This window comes from Aulonocara stuartgranti (assembly GCF_965226115.1).
Source record: "Aulonocara stuartgranti genome assembly, chromosome: 19".
In the NCBI taxonomy this organism is placed as follows: domain Eukaryota; kingdom Metazoa; phylum Chordata; class Actinopteri; order Cichliformes; family Cichlidae; genus Aulonocara; species Aulonocara stuartgranti.
The window spans coordinates 28,247,160-28,273,310 of NC_138955.1; the positions used below are offsets into that span (position 1 = coordinate 28,247,160).

At 40.0% G+C, this 26,151-nt stretch overlaps 2 protein-coding genes across 4 annotated transcripts; both read left to right on the forward strand.

Moving 5' to 3' along the window:
* The first annotated feature begins 4,134 nt into the window (after positions 1–4,134).
* LOC309694838 (uncharacterized protein) lies at positions 4,135–11,401 on the forward strand. Of its 3 annotated transcripts, XM_082515081.1 has the most exons (5): positions 7,446–9,940; positions 10,024–10,229; positions 10,340–10,465; positions 10,554–10,658; positions 10,774–11,401. In XM_082515081.1, the coding sequence occupies exons 1-5, from the start codon at positions 9,820–9,822 to the stop codon at positions 11,209–11,211; spliced, it is 996 nt and encodes a 331-aa protein (XP_082371207.1). In that variant the 5' UTR covers positions 7,446–9,819; the 3' UTR covers positions 11,212–11,401. The 3 variants fall into 3 exon arrangements, 1 of the variants encoding a protein (XP_082371207.1); XR_014272962.1 differs by lacking the exon at positions 7,446–9,940 and adding an exon at positions 4,135–4,321 and having other exon boundaries at positions 10,024–10,658; XR_014272963.1 differs by adding an exon at positions 4,178–4,321 and having other exon boundaries at positions 7,635–10,658; positions 10,774–10,873.
* Positions 11,402–20,405: 9,004 nt separating this feature from the next.
* LOC309695084 (uncharacterized protein) lies at positions 20,406–24,361 on the forward strand. Its single transcript, XM_082515529.1, has 5 exons — positions 20,406–22,900; positions 22,984–23,189; positions 23,300–23,425; positions 23,514–23,618; positions 23,734–24,361. Exons 1-5 carry the CDS (start codon positions 22,780–22,782, stop codon positions 24,169–24,171), a joined length of 996 nt encoding a protein of 331 aa, XP_082371655.1. The 5' UTR covers positions 20,406–22,779; the 3' UTR covers positions 24,172–24,361.
* The last annotated feature ends 1,790 nt before the right edge of the window (positions 24,362–26,151 follow it).

Here is a 26,151-nt window from a genome sequence, read left to right on the forward strand (position 1 = left end):
ACTGTTAACTACACCCGTGTTTTTATGAACTGTTAGGGTGGAAAACCTAAAACGTGTAGGGCAGAGTGCCTTGAGGACCAAGGTTGGAAAACACTGACCTACACCACATCCATCACCCACATAGAGCTTGCGAGAATGCTGTAAAATTCACTGCAAAAGTCTGGATAGCTGTGATAACCAAGTGGCAGCTTTAGTACACATCCACATGTGTGGGATTGTGGTCTGTGGAGGAAATCTGTAGTTTCTATTAACTCAATTAGTATGGCTTTATCCAACAGATTGGATCCTGTACAGAACTGCAGGAAAAGCTGAAGATAATTGAAATCAATTTCTCCAATGTACCTTTTCAGGTAACGAGAAACTGTTGACTGGGCAGCTGTCATCTCCTCTGGAAAGTCTAGAAGCTCCTTCACTGTTTTTACAGTTGGTTTTTTTTCTTCAATGAAATGATGCAGTCCTTCTGGTGGGAGTAAACCAGCTACAGAACCCACAATGGGACGCCAGCACTTGATTACAAACATTGGGGCCTCAATAAGTACTTTTTGTCCTGTCTGTGCCAAAACAGGGAGCAGTGTGTCCTTGGTAGGGACCTGCTTGCACTCATGTGCATCAAGTACTTCCAGCAATTCATCTGTATCCACTGAATTGAAGTCATCCAAAGCCTTCAGGAGAACAGATCGCTCTTCTTGTGAGACATACAAAAGAAAGGAATCTTTTAAACTACTGGTTGTCGAGCTGTATCTCCTCCAGAAAGGGTATTGCAAGCTTCACTGGGAAGTAACCAGCTTGTTTCCACCCTACAACAAACATTCTAGCTATAGCCTGCCATTCTTCACACTGAAAGTCATGCCGGATGAATGGCACTGATCAAATCAGTAAGACAATGACCTCTTCTAACAGTCAGTATTACGGGACAAGATCGTGGTTCAGGGGGTGCTTGGTCAGGAATATTGGCCTCTCCTGTCAGCCCCGGTGAGAGAGACAATGTGTGATGAGGTGGATCAGACTCTTTTTCTGTAAACAGTGTTTCAGGGTTTAGTTCAACCACACTAATATCCACCCTGTTATCCCCACTAATAATAACAACTGCAACAGAATCTTCACTTTCACCTACATTTGGCAGACCATCCCATGGTAATGTGTCATTCAGTTCCAAATATCCACTTATGGAAGCTCCATCATTATTTACAAAGTGGTTTGATGGTTCTTAATTTATGTTTTCCACCAACAGATCATCAGCGGCCCGATTATGTTCATTGTCAGTGAGATCTACCACAGAGGGCTGGGTTATTGCATGATCGGCATGTGAGTGAAGTTGGCCCCCCCACCTTCTTCAAATCCAACAAAAGTGGTATCAAACGTTTGTGCTACGTTTGTGCATGCTGCAAAAGTTTATTTTTTGCCGTTTTCATTTTAAAGATATTCAAGAAAAATTTCTAGCGGTCATCAGAGGTCAACCAGCCCCCCACATTAATGGAATCAAAAAAAAACTGGCGTCAAAAGTTTGTGCTACGTTTGTGCTGGTTTGTGCTGCTAAAATTGTCGTTTGTGCTGCCTCTGTTTTAAAGATATTAATGAAAATGCAAACGTCAAAAGGTCAACCAGCCCCCCACATCACCCAAATCAAACAAAAGTTGATGTCACAGGTTTGTGCTATGTTTGTGCTGGTTTGTGCTGCAAAAAATTTTGTTTGTGGCGCTATTATTTTAAAGATAAAGAGGCGGGGTACATCCTGGACAGGTTGCCAGTCTGTCACAGGGCCAACACACAGGGACAGACAACCATTCGCACTCACATTCACACCTATGGGCAATTCGGATTAACCAATTAACCTATCACCACAAGCTGCATGTCTTTGGAGAGAACCCACGCAAACACGGGGAGAACCTGCAAACTCCACACAGAAAGACCCTGGCGTGATGGTGGAATTGAACTCAGGACCTTCTTGCTGTGCAGCAACAGTGCTAACCACCGTGCTGCCGTAATAATAACATTAAATAACATTTATGAAGAAATTTAAAGGGGCATGCCAGTAGGTGCGTATCAGTTTATAATTAGATAAGGTGTTTTGAGCCAATAAGCTGGTTGTGGATCACTGACTACCATGTTTCTTAACATTACCTTACTCCATCTAGTGTGCTACCAGCAGGGTTTATGCTAAAATGCTAATGGTTGTTAAAACATTAACCTAATAATATGTGAACTGTAGCTTTTAAGTCAAATGGTAATATTAACAAAAGTGCTGTCATTTGTATGTGGGCTGTCATGAGCAAGTTGTATAAAATTAACATACACAGGACAGGAGTGCACTTCAGTGATTCAGCAAATCTGAACTCAAAGGCTCCAAACAGCCTGAAGAACTGTAAATCTTAGGTAACTGTCAATGTTACCTGAAAGGGCCGATTTATATTTTTTGCAAGAGTCAAACTTCTGTAGCCATGGTCACAAAAGGCTATTAAATGAGTGGGCTATTAAACATGTGTGGGATTGACACAGACACAGATTTATCTCAACAGTGCACGGATTTATCTACAAGTATTTTGATGATGAGCTATGAACATTGACTACATTCATTTTTATACCGATCAAATGAATTTTGAACTAGATCTTGTTAAGGATAAACTGGTACAACTCTGCCAAAAAAACCAAACATAGCGACCTGTGTTTGGTTTGTGATCACCAGGGGGTGCTATCATACACATTCTTCTTCTGAGAGAAAAAAAACAAGAGTTGAAGAAAACATGTGCTAGCTATCTTATTTGCATTTTTAAGCTAGATTCCATGACCAACAGCAATCATCAACACTTCAATTCACTATGTCAAAACAGTGTATAAAAGTAAGTAATTTTATGTCCACTTAAAGATGTAGAATTAAAGTTATAATCAAATTATAGCAGTAATATATCACATTTTTAATTTTTGCTTGACAGATGCCAAAGAAATCAGTGGTGGACAAAATTGCAGTATTTGAAGTCCTTCGTGCTTCTAAAGAAGCAGTCATAAAAAATGGAAAAGTTTCAACTCCAAGTGATGACATATGGCAAAATCTATGCAAACAACTTGGTGAAAAGATGACACCAAAAGCTCTTTACACTTTTGTTAAATTAAACAGACACAATGTATGGGCTGCTCTGGATTACAGTGATGAAGAGAGACTGACTGACACAGACAGTAGTGACAATGATAATGATTTTGAACAAAGCAGCTCTCCTTTTCAAAACAAAGACTGCAAGACTTTCAATGTGGAGCTCCCATTTGAACAGTGGATACATATGATTCCACATAAAGTCACATACAAAAAGAATACTTTCAAGAAAAGGGAATACACAATTTTGAAACCAGGTACATGGACTCATGTTGTAAACCAGGGAATCTGGAAAGAGGTTACAAGTACATGCACCATTACTTTTAAACGAGCCAAGGTGTACCCCAGAACTGTATCTTGTTTTATTAAATCAGAGGCTTTTGCAAAGAGTGTAGTGGCCAGCTGTACATTACATGTGAAAAGGAACCTGAAAATCACTGCCCAATGGTGCTGAAGTGTGTAATGGCAAACACAGATGAATCCATGCACACTGGCTTTTCTAGGAGAGCCGTGTCCAGAAGTCTGAGGGCACAAGTAAAAAAAGAACTTTGTGAAGGCAGACTGCAGCCCCATGTGTGGAGAGCATCAGAGACAGAAAAGCTGATGGACTTTGGTGATCCAGAGCCAAGCCATCTACCAAATTTGACAACTCTGCGCAAAGCCAAACATGAACAAAATCAACTAGAAGTTGCTCATAAAAACCCAATACTGTCTCTCCACTCATTAAAATACAGTTCCCCTCACAATGGAAGCATTTGGGACATTGGATTAGACAAGTTCTTCTGTCACTACTGGAGTCAAACTCAAATGCTGATGTACAAGATTGAAAAGCACCCCATAGTTGCCTTTGATGCGACTGGCTCAGTTGTAAAAAAGCTTCTCGGGCCTAATGGTTTGTCTGGAAATATCTTCCTGTATCAAGGTGTGTTAACAGGAAGGGACAACTCTCACGTCCCAATGGTGCAAATGTTGTCAGAGAGACATGATGTCCAGGCAATCACAAGATGGTTATCGGAAGTAGGCCGTGAAGTAGTCGTGCACCAGCTGAATGTGCGGAGATCTAAGTCTAGTACGTATATAATACACATCTATACCTCTACCTACTTTAATGACATGATGTTAATAATAAAGTGTCTAAGGTATTGTGCTTACATTTTTTTTTAGAAAGACTTGTCAAAGCAGAAAAACATGCTTTGTTCATTGATGAGGCTCCCCAGAAGATTGCTGCCGCACTGGGTATGGATCACTGCAATGATCACAATGACACTGAATGTTCATTTTACTTAAGAGGGATTATACAGACTTCAGATCTGGGTTAAGACAAAGCCCCTACAGATCTTTACATCACAGTGACCCACACACTGAAACTGAGCTTATGTCTTTTCTGTCTAATGTCCAGTTTAAATTTAAGAATAATGTGCAGCTTGGTCAATGTAATGCACATGAAGCCAGAGCTAAAACACATCACCATTGCAGTGAAATATGTGCAGCTCTGCCTTAAGATGGAGCCCTGTACATTTTGATCTTGTTATTTCTGGGATGATTGTAAAGATAATTTTCATTATTATGGCTAGAATAAAGTGTAAGAGGTATTTGCACTTACAAAGAATAAGACTTTTACTTTTATTGTTTCATAAAAGGTGTCCACAATTTAAACTTTAATTGCAGGAAATTTAATTAAATAAGAATAAGGAAAATAAAATAATCACAAAACAATAATCAGATTACTTAAACTCTACTTATCTAACTAAGATGCTCTAAGCTAATGCTAAGTGTGTTCTTTTCTTTGGTGAGGAGAGGTTGGAGGAAGGATGTAAATCAAAATCCTTCTAAATTAACCGCCTAACACAGCAACAATGAGCAGACAAAAAGGAATGAATTCACAGGTTGGACAGGTTTTCAACTGTGAACCTCTTCGATCCAATCTTTTGGGCTGCTCATCTTGCAGAAGACAAAAAAGAAAAACACAAAATCTCTTCTTCACCTCACCTGTTCACCCCCCCCCCCTTCTCCTACTGGACGTCATATCTTCCCACACCTTATCTATCAATGTGTAGCTTTTAAAATTGTGAATGCTTCATTACATTTTCATTGTTATTCTTAACATAGAGAATTCATATTCAATCACTTCATGTTTCATTCAGTTTATGTGATTCTACTTCAGTTAGATTTGTCTTTAGGACATTTTCACAAGAACATCCATTGTAACTTAATCCCTTTCCAATTCGAATGCTTTAAAACTCAGTTAATTACCATTTATTTCTCTAGTTATTTTATGATTTAATGAAAACATACATTTTGTTTGTCAGATATTCTTTGAGATTATTAGCTCCACTGTGTCACATTATACACAACACACAGAAACACACACACCAAGGTCAGACACTCTGTGAGGCCTGTTATTAGAATCACTGTTATTCTACAGGGAGTGCAGAATCATTAGGCAAATGAGTATTTTGTCCACATCATCCTCTTCATGCATGTTGTCTTACTCCAAGCTGTATAGGCTCGAAAGCCTACTACCAATTAAGCATATTAGGTGATGTGCATCTCTGTAATGAGAAGGGGTGTGGTCTAATGACATCAACACCCTATATCAGGTGTACATAATTATTAGGCAACGTCCTTTCCTTTGGCAAAATGGATCAAAAGAAGGACTTGACAGGCTCAGAAAAGTCAAGAATAGTGAGATATCTTGCAGAGGGATGCAGCAGTCTCAAAATTGCAAAGCTTCTGAAGCGTGATCATCGAACAATCAAGCGTTTCATTCAAAATAGTCAACAGGGTTGCAAGAAGCGTGTGGAAAAACCAAGGCACAAAATAACTGCCCATGAACTGAGAAAAGTCAAGCGTGCAGCTGCCAAGATGCCACTTGCCACCAGTTTGGCCATATTTCAGAGCTGCAACATCACTGGAGTGCCCAAAAGCGCAAGGTGTGCAGTACTCAGAGACATGGCCAAGGTAAGAAAGGCTGAAAGACGACCACCACTGAACAAGACACACAAGCTGAAACGTCAAGGCTGGGCCAAGAAATATCTCAAGACTGGTTTTTCTAAGGTTTTATGGACTGATGAAATGAAAGTGAGTCTTGATGGGCCAGATGGATGGGCCCGTGGCTAGATTGGTAAAGGGCAGAGAGCTCCAGTCCGACTCAGACGCCAGCAAGGTGGAGGTGGAGTACTGGTTTGGGCTGGTATCATCAAAGATGAGCTTGAGGGGCCTTTTCGGGTTGAGGATGGAGTCAAGCTCAACTCCCAGTCCTACTGCCAGTTTCTGGAAGACACCTTCTTCAAGCAGTGGTACAGGAAGAAGTCTGCATCCTTCAAGAAAAACATGATTTTCATGCAGGACAATGCTCCATCACACGCGTCCAAGTACTCCACAGCGTGGCTGGCAAGAAAGGGTATAAAAGAAGAAAAACTAATGACATGGCCACCTTGTTCACCTGATCTGAACCCCATTGAGAACCTGTGGTCCATCATCAAATGTGAGATTTACAAGGAGGGAAAACAGTACACCTCTCTGAACAGTGTCTGGGAGGCTGTGGTTGCTGCTGCACGCAATGTTGATGGTGAACAGATCAAAACACTGACAGAATCCATGGATGGCAGGTTTTTGAGTGTCCTTGCAAAGAAAGGTGGCTATGTTGGTCGCTGATTTGTTTTTGTTTTGTTTTTGAATGTCAGAAATGTATATTTGTGAATGTGGAGATGTTATATTGGTGTCACTGGTAAAAATAAATAATTGAAATGGGTATATATTTGTTTTTTGTTAAGTTGCCTAATAATTATGCACAGTAATAGTCACCTGCACACACAGATATCCCCCTAAAATAGTTAAAACTAAAAACAAACTAAAAACTACTTCCAAAAACATTCAGCTTTGATATTAATGAATTTTTTGGGTTCATTGAGAACATGTTTGTTGTTCAATAATAAAATTATTCCTCAAAAATACAACTTGCCTAATAATTCTGCACTCCCTGTATTCTCAGATTCATTACACTGGTTAACTTACACATTTTCTTTCCTTTGTTTCATTTATTTTCAACATGCCAGAAACTGAGCATAACTAACCCTCAGTAAAACAAGTTACAAGTTATGGTATCTGGAACAGATTTACATTCAATATTTAGAGTTATATTTTGGACGCACAGACGCGCGCGCGCGCACACACACACACACACACACACACACACACACACACACACACACACACACACACACTCAGCCATTATAACAGCCATTTCTACTACTCAAACACATTTGCATTTGTTATCTATATGTAGAGGCGGCACGGGGCGTGAGACTTTTATCTCTTTCTATCTTCTATCTTAAGACACATTACAGGGTTTTGTAATTGGAAACTGGGTTTTTTGTATGGTTGGTCTGGAAAATTTGTTTGATACTTTGTGGTGCTTGCATGGTCCTTGAGACATGGTGCTTGTAAAATCCCTCTATAATCTGCACAAGGGACTGGACATGTAAATGCAGTGTATGTGTTAGCATAGCATATTAATACATGTAGTGTTCTCTTTGTGTTTTTACAGATGACCTCGAGAAGCAACCCCAGAGCAGAACAATATTGAAATTGTTTTTTGGACTGTTGGGCGGATATATTATTGCCATAACTGGTCACCGAAAGGGAGTGATCATCAACATGACTACTGAGGAGGTTGAAATGGCAGAAAAAGCTAAGCAGGGTGCCCGCATCATCCGTGTATGTACTAAAACGATATAAATCTAAGTATACATAGACATTTTTTTATTCAGCTGAATAAACATGTCTTTTCATGTATTAGGTTAAACAGCACAAAACTCAAAGATATCATGGGCAAGCAGCTGTCCCCCTGTACAAGAATGAGTATACCTGGTTGCAGCGTTACAATCATATCAGAGAGTATGTTGAAGGCGGTTCGGAGGCACCGACTTTTTTCCACAGTTCTAGTGGAGGTGTTCTTCATAGACTACCGGTATTTTTCAAGGCAGCCTGGGAGATGATGAATCTGGGGATTGCCCCCACCTTCAACATGCTACGTTCCTCCTGTAGCACTTACAGCGGGGAAAATAAGTATTTGACACATCAGCATTTTTATCAGTAAGGGGATTTCCAAGTGGACCATTGACACAACATTTCCACCAGATGTTGCCATCAAGCCAAATATTGACGTCATACAAACAAATCAGAACATATAAGTATACAAGTTAAACCACAATAAATAAAGTGAAATGACACAGGGAATAAGTATTGAATACATGGAGATAACAAGGGGCAAAATGACATAGAAAGCCAGGAGATCACCTGAAATCTGTCAGTATTGATAGAGAAATCCTGTCCCCTATCAGTACTAATTGATATCAGCTGCTTTAGTCCTAATTGATGGCCTATAAAGGCTCCTCATTACCCAGAAGGCACACAGGAAAGACTTCATGATGGGTAAAAGCAAAGAACTCTCTCAAGATCTTCGTAATCTTATCGTTGAAAAGCATTTTGATGGGAATGGTTATAGGTGCATTTCCAGAATGCTGAATGTTCCTGTGAGCACTGTGGGGGCCATTATCCGGAAATGGAAAGTGCATCAGTTCACCATAAACCTGCCACGATCAGGTGCTCCACGCAAGATCCCTGTCCGAGGAGTCCAAAGAATAATCAGGAGGGTTCTCCAAGAGCCAAGAACCACTCGGACAGAACTTCAGGAAGACCTTGCATCAGCAGGTACTGTTGTTTCAAAGAAAACTATAAGCAATGCACTGAACCGCCATGGCATCCATGCACGCTCACCACGCAAGACTCCATTGCTGAACAAAAAGCATGTCAAGGCTCGGTTAAAATTTGCGCAACAGCATTTGGAGAAGCCTGTGGATTATTGGACGACTATAGTATGGTCAGATGAAAGCAAAATTGAACTTTTTGGCAGTCATTCTACACACCATGTTTGGAGAAGAAATGGCACTGCTCACCACCCCAAGAACACCATACCAACAGTCAAGTTTGGGGGTGGAAGCATCATGGTTTGGGGCTGCTTTTCAGCAAGGGGTACTGGCAGACTTCATATTATTGAAGGCAGGATGAATGGAGAGATGTACCGGGACATTCTGGATAAAAATCTGCTGCCATCTACCAGGAAGCTAAAAATGAAAAGAGGGTGGACATTTCAGCAAGACAATGATCCCAAACACAAGGCCAAGGAAACAATGAAGTGGTTTCAAAGAAAGAAAATCAAGTTGCTTGAATGGCCCAGTCAATCACCTGACCTAAATCCCATAGAAAATCTATGGAGAGAACTGAAGATTAAAGTTCATAAAAGAGGCCCAAGGAACCTTCAAGATTTAAAGACCGTTTGTGTGGAAGAATGGGCCAGAATCACTCCTGAGCAATGCAGACGACTGGTCTATCCATACAAGAGGCGTCTAGAAGCTGTAATCACCAACAAAGGCTTTTCTACAAAGTATTGAATAAAGTGTGTTCAATACTTATTCCCTGTGTCATTTCACTTTATTTATTATGGTTTAACTTGTATACTTATATGTTCTGATTTGATTGTATGACTTCAATATTTGGCTTGATGGCAACATCTGGTGGAAATGTTGTGTCAATAGTCCACTTGGAAATCCCCTTACTGATAAAAATGCTGATGTGTCAAATACTTATTTTCCCCGCTGTATGTGAGAAAACTTTTCATTTTTATTTTTTGACACACAATGAAGTAGGTTAAAGTGTCATGGGTTTTATTCATGTGGTTTCTTTTTAAAACATTATTCTTTCAGGCCAAGCGACAGTTGGGACGTAAATCTTACGACAGAGTGGCAACATTTATGTGCCATGATGCCATCACAGCCAAAAGATTTTATCAAGGTTATTTAAATAAGCTAAAGTGAAGTCATATATTTATCTATACACTTACATTTATTCATATTTAGTAATATTGCTTTGCACAGCTGAGGACCCTGCAGAGGACACACTCCAGAGCCGAGCACTGACCACCAATGCAATTGCAACATATGCAGCAAATAAAAGGAAAAGGAGAGAGGACAGAGGATCTGTGCAGGACGAGGACAGTGAAGGATCTGACAAGGAAGAGCAGCAGTCATCAGGAACAGAGGAGCTTTTAGACAGAACGCTCTTCCAGTGTAGCAGTAACAAGGTATGTGTGCCCTGATTCCCTTGGTAAGAGTTTTGATTGGTTGCACTTCTTTCATATATAATCATTTACTCCATCATGAACAAAACATATTTAATTTGTACCATAAACAGATGGTGAGCCCAGGTCAGGGTGAGGTTGCCTGTAGTGCCGGAGCCACAATAAGAGAAACTAAACAGGATTTGAAAAAGGGGGTGGAGCATCTACAAAAAGTGACATACCAGTTGCGCAAGAGAAAAGTATGTAATGTATGTTCTTGTGCTTGTTTTTAGTGTTTTCACTGATTACTAATCTTTTACCTTTTTACTTTTACTTTTCTAAAATCAGATGGTGGTCTTTTACAAAAATGATAGGACAGATGTGGGGAAACTCACACAAGAAGACAATCCAGAAGAGGAGGAGGAGGATGAAGCGAGGGAATGGGTTCCTAAGGTGGGCAGGAAAAATCCAGCAGAGTTTCTTCTCCTGCAGTTAAAGATGTAAGTGTTTTGTTTCCACACATCCATGAAAAATGAGTAAAATATATATTTTTCTGTTCTAATAACAGTCTGTGAGCTCATCTGAAGATGATGGGACAGATGACTGGAAACCCACACAGGATGAATCTGAAGGCTATTCAGAAGAGGAGGAAGAACAAGAACGTAAAAGGATTCCTAAGGTAGCCATGAAAAACAAAACTGGGTGTCCTGTGCCACAAAGAGATGTGAAATTCATCCTCAGTTTCAGTGCTTCCACAATCAATCCATCAAAAATGACCAAACATATTGTTGTCTTCTCTGAAAACAGATGGTGGCAGCATCTGAAGAGGATGGGACACATGATAGCAGACCCACACAAGATGAATCTAAAGATGATTCAAAGCAGAATTCTGCTCATTGAACTCTTTTCAGCAGAATTCTGCTCATTCAACTCTTTTCAGCAAAATTTTCAGTTTTTTCTGCTGTTTTCAGAAAAAAACATTTTTCAGCAAAATTCTGCTGATTGAACTCTTTTCAGAAGAAATTTTACTGATTGAACTCTTTTCAGCAAAATATTCAGAGTTTTCACCTCTTTTCTGCCCAAATTCTGCTTATTCACCTCTTCTGAAACATTTTCAGCCTTTCCACCTCTTATCAGCACAATTCTAAGCCTCTTCTGCTCATTTCAGCACAATTGTCAGTCTCTCCACCTCTTCTTTGAGAGAATGACTGTGGCGCAGTGAGATGAGAACCTCCCTTGAGTACCAGAAGGGCCAGGTTCGAATCCCACTCGGGCAATATTTTTTTTGTTTTTTTTTTCAACTTTTTCAGCTTTTTTCAGCAGACATCCTCAGCGTAAAGGCATCCACACAGCATTTTCGCAGGAAATGCAAATTTTTCTAGTTGCACCTTAGAACACACATGCATCAACACTACAATGAGTTTGTTAGTGGGGCAATCAGAAACGGGCAGTTAGTTCACCAGTAGTGTAGACAGTCAGGGGTAAGAAAACAGCAGGGTCCATCCGGGCAGAAACCTCTCTCTCCCTCTCCTTTCAGAGCGTCCATCGGCTTCTAAACATATTAAAACACTTGAGCTACAATACCAAATGCTATCACATAACGATTTAGCATTAGCATGCTTTGACTGAAAATCACAGAGCTAAACATACAGCATGGCATCACACCACATAATGCGGTAAGCTGCGCTAATTAGCAAGCCGCTAGTTAGCATCACATATCACGCCATTTTACCACTATAACGAATAGTTACAGTACAAATGTCAAGGCACACAGTCTCATTTACCTCTTGCAGATCACAAATAAGTAATATCAGGACCACGGGTAGTCGACCTCAATGATACACTTAGATGCAAAATCCACACCACGTTTGCCTTACGACATCTCTCTCTTCGGACTTAGCTTCTGTGTCCGCTCCCACAGATTCACACAAACTTACCACTCGTCCCGCCCCCATAGCAGAAAAGAATGACATTGACTGGCTCGTCAGCACAACAACCAATGACAATACAATATTGAGATAACTGACATTAGATGGGTAAATAAGCTTAGGTTACACCCCAACATATTTATTGTGCACAGAAAATAACTCTAAATCATGAAACCCTTTTAATTATTGGACTCTTAACTGTAAATGAAATACATTTGTACCCAAGCATATGATTTTTAAACCTTTTATCAACTATTTATATTTTAACCAGTTTTTATAACAGTAGACTTTTTTTTCTTTATACTGCAAGCCCGAATAATTGCAGACAGGGATGCATATAGTTTTGTTATTGTGGAATAGATTAAAGCAATCCTAGATTGCTTTAGAATTAGAATGTTAAAATTAGTAATTTATTTTGGCACTAACCAGAAACACAGTAACAATGTGTGCAGCAGGAACAGATGCACTTCTATGTTTAGGATTCCCACCAGGTGAAGCACTGAAAATATTATTTAAATATGTATATGTATTTTCAACTGGTGTTATTTTGTGGTCTCATTCCCCAAGCAATTTGTTGCCTTATATTGTCCCCAACACTCACTGCTGCTTCTGCAAAGTCAGAGTGCTAAGTGCTGTCTACTACAGGTAACTCCACTTCAAAAAACCTGAACATTCCCTTTAGCTTACTATTTTAATTGGGGGGGGGGGGGGGGGAGACTAAGGAAGCACTTACTGACCAGATGGGGAAAAAAAAGGCTGCACTGTTAAGAGAACTTAACCACCCAGTCTATTGAACATTCACATTCATTCCTTCATGTTACTGTTAACTACACCCGTGTTTTTATGAACTGTTAGGGTGGAAAACCTAAAACGTGTAGGGCAGAGTGCCTTGAGGACCAAGGTTGGAAAACACTGACCTACACCACATCCATCACCCACATAGAGCTTGCGAGAATGCTGTAAAATTCACTGCAAAAGTCTGGATAGCTGTGATAACCAAGTGGCAGCTTTAGTACACATCCACATGTGTGGGATTGTGGTCTGTGGAGGAAATCTGTAGTTTCTATTAACTCAATTAGTATGGCTTTATCCAACAGATTGGATCCTGTACAGAACTGCAGGAAAAGCTGAAGATAATTGAAATCAATTTCTCCAATGTACCTTTTCAGGTAACGAGAAACTGTTGACTGGGCAGCTGTCATCTCCTCTGGAAAGTCTAGAAGCTCCTTCACTGTTTTTACAGTTGGTTTTTTTTCTTCAATGAAATGATGCAGTCCTTCTGGTGGGAGTAAACCAGCTACAGAACCCACAATGGGACGCCAGCACTTGATTACAAACATTGGGGCCTCAATAAGTACTTTTTGTCCTGTCTGTGCCAAAACAGGGAGCAGTGTGTCCTTGGTAGGGACCTGCTTGCACTCATGTGCATCAAGTACTTCCAGCAATTCATCTGTATCCACTGAATTGAAGTCATCCAAAGCCTTCAGGAGAACAGATCGCTCTTCTTGTGAGACATACAAAAGAAAGGAATCTTTTAAACTACTGGTTGTCGAGCTGTATCTCCTCCAGAAAGGGTATTGCAAGCTTCACTGGGAAGTAACCAGCTTGTTTCCACCCTACAACAAACATTCTAGCTATAGCCTGCCATTCTTCACACTGAAAGTCATGCCGGATGAATGGCACTGATCAAATCAGTAAGACAATGACCTCTTCTAACAGTCAGTATTACGGGACAAGATCGTGGTTCAGGGGGTGCTTGGTCAGGAATATTGGCCTCTCCTGTCAGCCCCGGTGAGAGAGACAATGTGTGATGAGGTGGATCAGACTCTTTTTCTGTAAACAGTGTTTCAGGGTTTAGTTCAACCACACTAATATCCACCCTGTTATCCCCACTAATAATAACAACTGCAACAGAATCTTCACTTTCACCTACATTTGGCAGACCATCCCATGGTAATGTGTCATTCAGTTCCAAATATCCACTTATGGAAGCTCCATCATTATTTACAAAGTGGTTTGATGGTTCTTAATTTATGTTTTCCACCAACAGATCATCAGCGGCCCGATTATGTTCATTGTCAGTGAGATCTACCACAGAGGGCTGGGTTATTGCATGATCGGCATGTGAGTGAAGTTGGCCCCCCCACCTTCTTCAAATCCAACAAAAGTGGTATCAAACGTTTGTGCTACGTTTGTGCATGCTGCAAAAGTTTATTTTTTGCCGTTTTCATTTTAAAGATATTCAAGAAAAATTTCTAGCGGTCATCAGAGGTCAACCAGCCCCCCACATTAATGGAATCAAAAAAAAACTGGCGTCAAAAGTTTGTGCTACGTTTGTGCTGGTTTGTGCTGCTAAAATTGTCGTTTGTGCTGCCTCTGTTTTAAAGATATTAATGAAAATGCAAACGTCAAAAGGTCAACCAGCCCCCCACATCACCCAAATCAAACAAAAGTTGATGTCACAGGTTTGTGCTATGTTTGTGCTGGTTTGTGCTGCAAAAAATTTTGTTTGTGGCGCTATTATTTTAAAGATAAAGAGGCGGGGTACATCCTGGACAGGTTGCCAGTCTGTCACAGGGCCAACACACAGGGACAGACAACCATTCGCACTCACATTCACACCTATGGGCAATTCGGATTAACCAATTAACCTATCACCACAAGCTGCATGTCTTTGGAGAGAACCCACGCAAACACGGGGAGAACCTGCAAACTCCACACAGAAAGACCCTGGCGTGATGGTGGAATTGAACTCAGGACCTTCTTGCTGTGCAGCAACAGTGCTAACCACCGTGCTGCCGTAATAATAACATTAAATAACATTTATGAAGAAATTTAAAGGGGCATGCCAGTAGGTGCGTATCAGTTTATAATTAGATAAGGTGTTTTGAGCCAATAAGCTGGTTGTGGATCACTGACTACCATGTTTCTTAACATTACCTTACTCCATCTAGTGTGCTACCAGCAGGGTTTATGCTAAAATGCTAATGGTTGTTAAAACATTAACCTAATAATATGTGAACTGTAGCTTTTAAGTCAAATGGTAATATTAACAAAAGTGCTGTCATTTGTATGTGGGCTGTCATGAGCAAGTTGTATAAAATTAACATACACAGGACAGGAGTGCACTTCAGTGATTCAGCAAATCTGAACTCAAAGGCTCCAAACAGCCTGAAGAACTGTAAATCTTAGGTAACTGTCAATGTTACCTGAAAGGGCCGATTTATATTTTTTGCAAGAGTCAAACTTCTGTAGCCATGGTCACAAAAGGCTATTAAATGAGTGGGCTATTAAACATGTGTGGGATTGACACAGACACAGATTTATCTCAACAGTGCACGGATTTATCTACAAGTATTTTGATGATGAGCTATGAACATTGACTACATTCATTTTTATACCGATCAAATGAATTTTGAACTAGATCTTGTTAAGGATAAACTGGTACAACTCTGCCAAAAAAACCAAACATAGCGACCTGTGTTTGGTTTGTGATCACCAGGGGGTGCTATCATACACATTCTTCTTCTGAGAGAAAAAAAACAAGAGTTGAAGAAAACATGTGCTAGCTATCTTATTTGCATTTTTAAGCTAGATTCCATGACCAACAGCAATCATCAACACTTCAATTCACTATGTCAAAACAGTGTATAAAAGTAAGTAATTTTATGTCCACTTAAAGATGTAGAATTAAAGTTATAATCAAATTATAGCAGTAATATATCACATTTTTAATTTTTGCTTGACAGATGCCAAAGAAATCAGTGGTGGACAAAATTGCAGTATTTGAAGTCCTTCGTGCTTCTAAAGAAGCAGTCATAAAAAATGGAAAAGTTTCAACTCCAAGTGATGACATATGGCAAAATCTATGCAAACAACTTGGTGAAAAGATGACACCAAAAGCTCTTTACACTTTTGTTAAATTAAACAGACACAATGTATGGGCTGCTCTGGATTACAGTGATGAAGAGAGACTGACTGACACAGACAGTAGTGACAATGATAATGATTTTGAACAAAGCAGCTCTCCTTTTCAAAACAAAGACTGCAAGACTTTCAATGTGGAGCTCCCATTTGAACAGTGGATACATATGATTCCACATAAAGTCACATACAAAAAGAATACTTTCAAGAAAAGGGAATACACAATTTTGAAACCAGGTACATGGACTCATGTTGTAAACCAGGGAATCTGGAAAGAGGTTACAAGTACATGCACCATTACTTTTAAACGAGCCAAGGTGTACCCCAGAACTGTATCTTGTTTTATTAAATCAGAGGCTTTTGCAAAGAGTGTAGTGGCCAGCTGTACATTACATGTGAAAAGGAACCTGAAAATCACTGCCCAATGGTGCTGAAGTGTGTAATGGCAAACACAGATGAATCCATGCACACTGGCTTTTCTAGGAGAGCCGTGTCCAGAAGTCTGAGGGCACAAGTAAAAAAAGAACTTTGTGAAGGCAGACTGCAGCCCCATGTGTGGAGAGCATCAGAGACAGAAAAGCTGATGGACTTTGGTGATCCAGAGCCAAGCCATCTACCAAATTTGACAACTCTGCGCAAAGCCAAACATGAACAAAATCAACTAGAAGTTGCTCATAAAAACCCAATACTGTCTCTCCACTCATTAAAATACAGTTCCCCTCACAATGGAAGCATTTGGGACATTGGATTAGACAAGTTCTTCTGTCACTACTGGAGTCAAACTCAAATGCTGATGTACAAGATTGAAAAGCACCCCATAGTTGCCTTTGATGCGACTGGCTCAGTTGTAAAAAAGCTTCTCGGGCCTAATGGTTTGTCTGGAAATATCTTCCTGTATCAAGGTGTGTTAACAGGAAGGGACAACTCTCACGTCCCAATGGTGCAAATGTTGTCAGAGAGACATGATGTCCAGGCAATCACAAGATGGTTATCGGAAGTAGGCCGTGAAGTAGTCGTGCACCAGCTGAATGTGCGGAGATCTAAGTCTAGTACGTATATAATACACATCTATACCTCTACCTACTTTAATGACATGATGTTAATAATAAAGTGTCTAAGGTATTGTGCTTACATTTTTTTTTAGAAAGACTTGTCAAAGCAGAAAAACATGCTTTGTTCATTGATGAGGCTCCCCAGAAGATTGCTGCCGCACTGGGTATGGATCACTGCAATGATCACAATGACACTGAATGTTCATTTTACTTAAGAGGGATTATACAGACTTCAGATCTGGGTTAAGACAAAGCCCCTACAGATCTTTACATCACAGTGACCCACACACTGAAACTGAGCTTATGTCTTTTCTGTCTAATGTCCAGTTTAAATTTAAGAATAATGTGCAGCTTGGTCAATGTAATGCACATGAAGCCAGAGCTAAAACACATCACCATTGCAGTGAAATATGTGCAGCTCTGCCTTAAGATGGAGCCCTGTACATTTTGATCTTGTTATTTCTGGGATGATTGTAAAGATAATTTTCATTATTATGGCTAGAATAAAGTGTAAGAGGTATTTGCACTTACAAAGAATAAGACTTTTACTTTTATTGTTTCATAAAAGGTGTCCACAATTTAAACTTTAATTGCAGGAAATTTAATTAAATAAGAATAAGGAAAATAAAATAATCACAAAACAATAATCAGATTACTTAAACTCTACTTATCTAACTAAGATGCTCTAAGCTAATGCTAAGTGTGTTCTTTTCTTTGGTGAGGAGAGGTTGGAGGAAGGATGTAAATCAAAATCCTTCTAAATTAACCGCCTAACACAGCAACAATGAGCAGACAAAAAGGAATGAATTCACAGGTTGGACAGGTTTTCAACTGTGAACCTCTTCGATCCAATCTTTTGGGCTGCTCATCTTGCAGAAGACAAAAAAGAAAAACACAAAATCTCTTCTTCACCTCACCTGTTCACCCCCCCCCCCTTCTCCTACTGGACGTCATATCTTCCCACACCTTATCTATCAATGTGTAGCTTTTAAAATTGTGAATGCTTCATTACATTTTCATTGTTATTCTTAACATAGAGAATTCATATTCAATCACTTCATGTTTCATTCAGTTTATGTGATTCTACTTCAGTTAGATTTGTCTTTAGGACATTTTCACAAGAACATCCATTGTAACTTAATCCCTTTCCAATTCGAATGCTTTAAAACTCAGTTAATTACCATTTATTTCTCTAGTTATTTTATGATTTAATGAAAACATACATTTTGTTTGTCAGATATTCTTTGAGATTATTAGCTCCACTGTGTCACATTATACACAACACACAGAAACACACACACCAAGGTCAGACACTCTGTGAGGCCTGTTATTAGAATCACTGTTATTCTACAGGGAGTGCAGAATCATTAGGCAAATGAGTATTTTGTCCACATCATCCTCTTCATGCATGTTGTCTTACTCCAAGCTGTATAGGCTCGAAAGCCTACTACCAATTAAGCATATTAGGTGATGTGCATCTCTGTAATGAGAAGGGGTGTGGTCTAATGACATCAACACCCTATATCAGGTGTACATAATTATTAGGCAACGTCCTTTCCTTTGGCAAAATGGATCAAAAGAAGGACTTGACAGGCTCAGAAAAGTCAAGAATAGTGAGATATCTTGCAGAGGGATGCAGCAGTCTCAAAATTGCAAAGCTTCTGAAGCGTGATCATCGAACAATCAAGCGTTTCATTCAAAATAGTCAACAGGGTTGCAAGAAGCGTGTGGAAAAACCAAGGCACAAAATAACTGCCCATGAACTGAGAAAAGTCAAGCGTGCAGCTGCCAAGATGCCACTTGCCACCAGTTTGGCCATATTTCAGAGCTGCAACATCACTGGAGTGCCCAAAAGCGCAAGGTGTGCAGTACTCAGAGACATGGCCAAGGTAAGAAAGGCTGAAAGACGACCACCACTGAACAAGACACACAAGCTGAAACGTCAAGGCTGGGCCAAGAAATATCTCAAGACTGGTTTTTCTAAGGTTTTATGGACTGATGAAATGAAAGTGAGTCTTGATGGGCCAGATGGATGGGCCCGTGGCTAGATTGGTAAAGGGCAGAGAGCTCCAGTCCGACTCAGACGCCAGCAAGGTGGAGGTGGAGTACTGGTTTGGGCTGGTATCATCAAAGATGAGCTTGAGGGGCCTTTTCGGGTTGAGGATGGAGTCAAGCTCAACTCCCAGTCCTACTGCCAGTTTCTGGAAGACACCTTCTTCAAGCAGTGGTACAGGAAGAAGTCTGCATCCTTCAAGAAAAACATGATTTTCATGCAGGACAATGCTCCATCACACGCGTCCAAGTACTCCACAGCGTGGCTGGCAAGAAAGGGTATAAAAGAAGAAAAACTAATGACATGGCCACCTTGTTCACCTGATCTGAACCCCATTGAGAACCTGTGGTCCATCATCAAATGTGAGATTTACAAGGAGGGAAAACAGTACACCTCTCTGAACAGTGTCTGGGAGGCTGTGGTTGCTGCTGCACGCAATGTTGATGGTGAACAGATCAAAACACTGACAGAATCCATGGATGGCAGGTTTTTGAGTGTCCTTGCAAAGAAAGGTGGCTATGTTGGTCGCTGATTTGTTTTTGTTTTGTTTTTGAATGTCAGAAATGTATATTTGTGAATGTGGAGATGTTATATTGGTGTCACTGGTAAAAATAAATAATTGAAATGGGTATATATTTGTTTTTTGTTAAGTTGCCTAATAATTATGCACAGTAATAGTCACCTGCACACACAGATATCCCCCTAAAATAGTTAAAACTAAAAACAAACTAAAAACTACTTCCAAAAACATTCAGCTTTGATATTAATGAATTTTTTGGGTTCATTGAGAACATGTTTGTTGTTCAATAATAAAATTATTCCTCAAAAATACAACTTGCCTAATAATTCTGCACTCCCTGTATTCTCAGATTCATTACACTGGTTAACTTACACATTTTCTTTCCTTTGTTTCATTTATTTTCAACATGCCAGAAACTGAGCATAACTAACCCTCAGTAAAACAAGTTACAAGTTATGGTATCTGGAACAGATTTACATTCAATATTTAGAGTTATATTTTGGACGCACAGACGCGCGCGCGCGCGCACACACACACACACACACACACACACACACACACACACACACACACACACACACACACACACTCAGCCATTATAACAGCCATTTCTACTACTCAAACACATTTGCATTTGTTATCTATATGTAGAGGCGGCACGGGGCGTGAGACTTTTATCTCTTTCTATCTTCTATCTTAAGACACATTACAGGGTTTTGTAATTGGAAACTGGGTTTTTTGTATGGTTGGTCTGGAAAATTTGTTTGATACTTTGTGGTGCTTGCATGGTCCTTGAGACATGGTGCTTGTAAAATCCCTCTATAATCTGCACAAGGGACTGGACATGTAAATGCAGTGTATGTGTTAGCATAGCATATTAATACATGTAGTGTTCTCTTTGTGTTTTTACAGATGACCTCGAGAAGCAACCCCAGAGCAGAACAATATTGAAATTGTTTTTTGGACTGTTGGGCGGATATATTATTGCCATAACTGGTCACCGAAAGGGAGTGATCATCAACATGACTACTGAGGAGGTTGAAATGGCAGAAAAAGCTAAGCAGGGTGCCCGCATCATCCGTGTATGTACTAAAACGATATAAATCTAAGTATACATAGACATTTTTTTATTCAGCTGAATAAACATGTCTTTTCATGTATTAGGTTAAACAGCACAAAACTCAAAGATATCATGGGCAAGCAGCTGTCCCCCTGTACAAGAATGAGTATACCTGGTTGCAGCGTTACAATCATATCAGAGAGTATGTTGAAGGCGGTTCGGAGGCACCGACTTTTTTCCACAGTTCTAGTGGAGGTGTTCTTCATAGACTACCGGTATTTTTCAAGGCAGCCTGGGAGATGATGAATCTGGGGATTGCCCCCACCTTCAACATGCTACGTTCCTCCTGTAGCACTTACAGCGGGGAAAATAAGTATTTGACACATCAGCATTTTTATCAGTAAGGGGATTTCCAAGTGGACCATTGACACAACATTTCCACCAGATGTTGCCATCAAGCCAAATATTGACGTCATACAAACAAATCAGAACATATAAGTATACAAGTTAAACCACAATAAATAAAGTGAAATGACACAGGGAATAAGTATTGAATACATGGAGATAACAAGGGGCAAAATGACATAGAAAGCCAGGAGATCACCTGAAATCTGTCAGTATTGATAGAGAAATCCTGTCCCCTATCAGTACTAATTGATATCAGCTGCTTTAGTCCTAATTGATGGCCTATAAAGGCTCCTCATTACCCAGAAGGCACACAGGAAAGACTTCATGATGGGTAAAAGCAAAGAACTCTCTCAAGATCTTCGTAATCTTATCGTTGAAAAGCATTTTGATGGGAATGGTTATAGGTGCATTTCCAGAATGCTGAATGTTCCTGTGAGCACTGTGGGGGCCATTATCCGGAAATGGAAAGTGCATCAGTTCACCATAAACCTGCCACGATCAGGTGCTCCACGCAAGATCCCTGTCCGAGGAGTCCAAAGAATAATCAGGAGGGTTCTCCAAGAGCCAAGAACCACTCGGACAGAACTTCAGGAAGACCTTGCATCAGCAGGTACTGTTGTTTCAAAGAAAACTATAAGCAATGCACTGAACCGCCATGGCATCCATGCACGCTCACCACGCAAGACTCCATTGCTGAACAAAAAGCATGTCAAGGCTCGGTTAAAATTTGCGCAACAGCATTTGGAGAAGCCTGTGGATTATTGGACGACTATAGTATGGTCAGATGAAAGCAAAATTGAACTTTTTGGCAGTCATTCTACACACCATGTTTGGAGAAGAAATGGCACTGCTCACCACCCCAAGAACACCATACCAACAGTCAAGTTTGGGGGTGGAAGCATCATGGTTTGGGGCTGCTTTTCAGCAAGGGGTACTGGCAGACTTCATATTATTGAAGGCAGGATGAATGGAGAGATGTACCGGGACATTCTGGATAAAAATCTGCTGCCATCTACCAGGAAGCTAAAAATGAAAAGAGGGTGGACATTTCAGCAAGACAATGATCCCAAACACAAGGCCAAGGAAACAATGAAGTGGTTTCAAAGAAAGAAAATCAAGTTGCTTGAATGGCCCAGTCAATCACCTGACCTAAATCCCATAGAAAATCTATGGAGAGAACTGAAGATTAAAGTTCATAAAAGAGGCCCAAGGAACCTTCAAGATTTAAAGACCGTTTGTGTGGAAGAATGGGCCAGAATCACTCCTGAGCAATGCAGACGACTGGTCTATCCATACAAGAGGCGTCTAGAAGCTGTAATCACCAACAAAGGCTTTTCTACAAAGTATTGAATAAAGTGTGTTCAATACTTATTCCCTGTGTCATTTCACTTTATTTATTATGGTTTAACTTGTATACTTATATGTTCTGATTTGATTGTATGACTTCAATATTTGGCTTGATGGCAACATCTGGTGGAAATGTTGTGTCAATAGTCCACTTGGAAATCCCCTTACTGATAAAAATGCTGATGTGTCAAATACTTATTTTCCCCGCTGTATGTGAGAAAACTTTTCATTTTTATTTTTTGACACACAATGAAGTAGGTTAAAGTGTCATGGGTTTTATTCATGTGGTTTCTTTTTAAAACATTATTCTTTCAGGCCAAGCGACAGTTGGGACGTAAATCTTACGACAGAGTGGCAACATTTATGTGCCATGATGCCATCACAGCCAAAAGATTTTATCAAGGTTATTTAAATAAGCTAAAGTGAAGTCATATATTTATCTATACACTTACATTTATTCATATTTAGTAATATTGCTTTGCACAGCTGAGGACCCTGCAGAGGACACACTCCAGAGCCGAGCACTGACCACCAATGCAATTGCAACATATGCAGCAAATAAAAGGAAAAGGAGAGAGGACAGAGGATCTGTGCAGGACGAGGACAGTGAAGGATCTGACAAGGAAGAGCAGCAGTCATCAGGAACAGAGGAGCTTTTAGACAGAACGCTCTTCCAGTGTAGCAGTAACAAGGTATGTGTGCCCTGATTCCCTTGGTAAGAGTTTTGATTGGTTGCACTTCTTTCATATATAATCATTTACTCCATCATGAACAAAACATATTTAATTTGTACCATAAACAGATGGTGAGCCCAGGTCAGGGTGAGGTTGCCTGTAGTGCCGGAGCCACAATAAGAGAAACTAAACAGGATTTGAAAAAGGGGGTGGAGCATCTACAAAAAGTGACATACCAGTTGCGCAAGAGAAAAGTATGTAATGTATGTTCTTGTGCTTGTTTTTAGTGTTTTCACTGATTACTAATCTTTTACCTTTTTACTTTTACTTTTCTAAAATCAGATGGTGGTCTTTTACAAAAATGATAGGACAGATGTGGGGAAACTCACACAAGAAGACAATCCAGAAGAGGAGGAGGAGGATGAAGCGAGGGAATGGGTTCCTAAGGTGGGCAGGAAAAATCCAGCAGAGTTTCTTCTCCTGCAGTTAAAGATGTAAGTGTTTTGTTTCCACACATCCATGAAAAATGAGTAAAATATATATTTTTCTGTTCTAATAACAGTCTGTGAGCTCATCTGAAGATGATGGGACAGATGACTGGAAACCCACACAGGATGAATCTGAAGGCTATTCAGAAGAGGAGGAAGAACAAGAACGTAAAAGGATTCCTAAGGTAGCCATGAAAAACAAAACTGGGTGTCCTGTGCCACAAAGAGATGTGAAATTCATCCTCAGTTTCAGTGCTTCCACAATCAATCCATCAAAAATGACCAAACATATTGTTGTCTTCTCTGAAAACAGATGGTGGCAGCATCTGAAGAGGATGGGACACATGATAGCAGACCCACACAAGATGAATCTAAAGATGATTCAAAGCAGAATTCTGCTCATTGAACTCTTTTCAGCAGAATTCTGCTCATTCAACTCTTTTCAGCAAAATTTTCAGTTTTTTCTGCTGTTTTCAGAAAAAAACATTTTTCAGCAAAATTCTGCTGATTGAACTCTTTTCAGAAGAAATTTTACTGATTGAACTCTTTTCAGCAAAATATTCAGAGTTTTCACCTCTTTTCTGCCCAAATTCTGCTTATTCACCTCTTCTGAAACATTTTCAGCCTTTCCACCTCTTATCAGCACAATTCTAAGCCTCTTCTGCTCATTTCAGCACAATTGTCAGTCTCTCCACCTCTTCTTTGAGAGAATGACTGTGGCGCAGTGAGATGAGAACCTCCCTTGAGTACCAGAAGGGCCAGGTTCGAATCCCACTCGGGCAATATTTTTTTTGTTTTTTTTTTCAACTTTTTCAGCTTTTTTCAGCAGACATCCTCAGCGTAAAGGCATCCACACAGCATTTTCGCAGGAAATGCAAATTTTTCTAGTTGCACCTTAGAACACACATGCATCAACACTACAATGAGTTTGTTAGTGGGGCAATCAGAAACGGGCAGTTAGTTCACCAGTAGTGTAGACAGTCAGGGGTAAGAAAACAGCAGGGTCCATCCGGGCAGAAACCTCTCTCTCCCTCTCCTTTCAGAGCGTCCATCGGCTTCTAAACATATTAAAACACTTGAGCTACAATACCAAATGCTATCACATAACGATTTAGCATTAGCATGCTTTGACTGAAAATCACAGAGCTAAACATACAGCATGGCATCACACCACATAATGCGGTAAGCTGCGCTAATTAGCAAGCCGCTAGTTAGCATCACATATCACGCCATTTTACCACTATAACGAATAGTTACAGTACAAATGTCAAGGCACACAGTCTCATTTACCTCTTGCAGATCACAAATAAGTAATATCAGGACCACGGGTAGTCGACCTCAATGATACACTTAGATGCAAAATCCACACCACGTTTGCCTTACGACATCTCTCTCTTCGGACTTAGCTTCTGTGTCCGCTCCCACAGATTCACACAAACTTACCACTCGTCCCGCCCCCATAGCAGAAAAGAATGACATTGACTGGCTCGTCAGCACAACAACCAATGACAATACAATATTGAGATAACTGACATTAGATGGGTAAATAAGCTTAGGTTACACCCCAACATATTTATTGTGCACAGAAAATAACTCTAAATCATGAAACCCTTTTAATTATTGGACTCTTAACTGTAAATGAAATACATTTGTACCCAAGCATATGATTTTTAAACCTTTTATCAACTATTTATATTTTAACCAGTTTTTATAACAGTAGACTTTTTTTTCTTTATACTGCAAGCCCGAATAATTGCAGACAGGGATGCATATAGTTTTGTTATTGTGGAATAGATTAAAGCAATCCTAGATTGCTTTAGAATTAGAATGTTAAAATTAGTAATTTATTTTGGCACTAACCAGAAACACAGTAACAATGTGTGCAGCAGGAACAGATGCACTTCTATGTTTAGGATTCCCACCAGGTGAAGCACTGAAAATATTATTTAAATATGTATATGTATTTTCAACTGGTGTTATTTTGTGGTCTCATTCCCCAAGCAATTTGTTGCCTTATATTGTCCCCAACACTCACTGCTGCTTCTGCAAAGTCAGAGTGCTAAGTGCTGTCTACTACAGGTAACTCCACTTCAAAAAACCTGAACATTCCCTTTAGCTTACTATTTTAATTGGGGGGGGGGGGGGGGGAGACTAAGGAAGCACTTACTGACCAGATGGGGAAAAAAAAGGCTGCACTGTTAAGAGAACTTAACCACCCAGTCTATTGAACATTCACATTCATTCCTTCATGTTACTGTTAACTACACCCGTGTTTTTATGAACTGTTAGGGTGGAAAACCTAAAACGTGTAGGGCAGAGTGCCTTGAGGACCAAGGTTGGAAAACACTGACCTACACCACATCCATCACCCACATAGAGCTTGCGAGAATGCTGTAAAATTCACTGCAAAAGTCTGGATAGCTGTGATAACCAAGTGGCAGCTTTAGTACACATCCACATGTGTGGGATTGTGGTCTGTGGAGGAAATCTGT

Excerpts from the sequence above, each read along its gene's own strand:
- LOC309695084 (XM_082515529.1), top strand. The coding sequence starts at position 22,780 with ATGTGGTTTCTTTTTAAAACATTATTCTTTCAGGCCAAGCGACAGTTG. Across the intron at positions 22,901-22,983 it reads AGCCAAAAGATTTTATCAAG|CTGAGGACCCTGCAGAGGAC; the intron begins GTTATTTAAATA and ends TGCTTTGCACAG. Across the intron at positions 23,190-23,299 it reads TCCAGTGTAGCAGTAACAAG|ATGGTGAGCCCAGGTCAGGG; the intron begins GTATGTGTGCCC and ends TACCATAAACAG.
- LOC309694838 (XM_082515081.1), top strand. The coding sequence starts at position 9,820 with ATGTGGTTTCTTTTTAAAACATTATTCTTTCAGGCCAAGCGACAGTTG. Across the intron at positions 9,941-10,023 it reads AGCCAAAAGATTTTATCAAG|CTGAGGACCCTGCAGAGGAC; the intron begins GTTATTTAAATA and ends TGCTTTGCACAG. Across the intron at positions 10,659-10,773 it reads CGAGGGAATGGGTTCCTAAG|TCTGTGAGCTCATCTGAAGA; the intron begins GTGGGCAGGAAA and ends TTCTAATAACAG.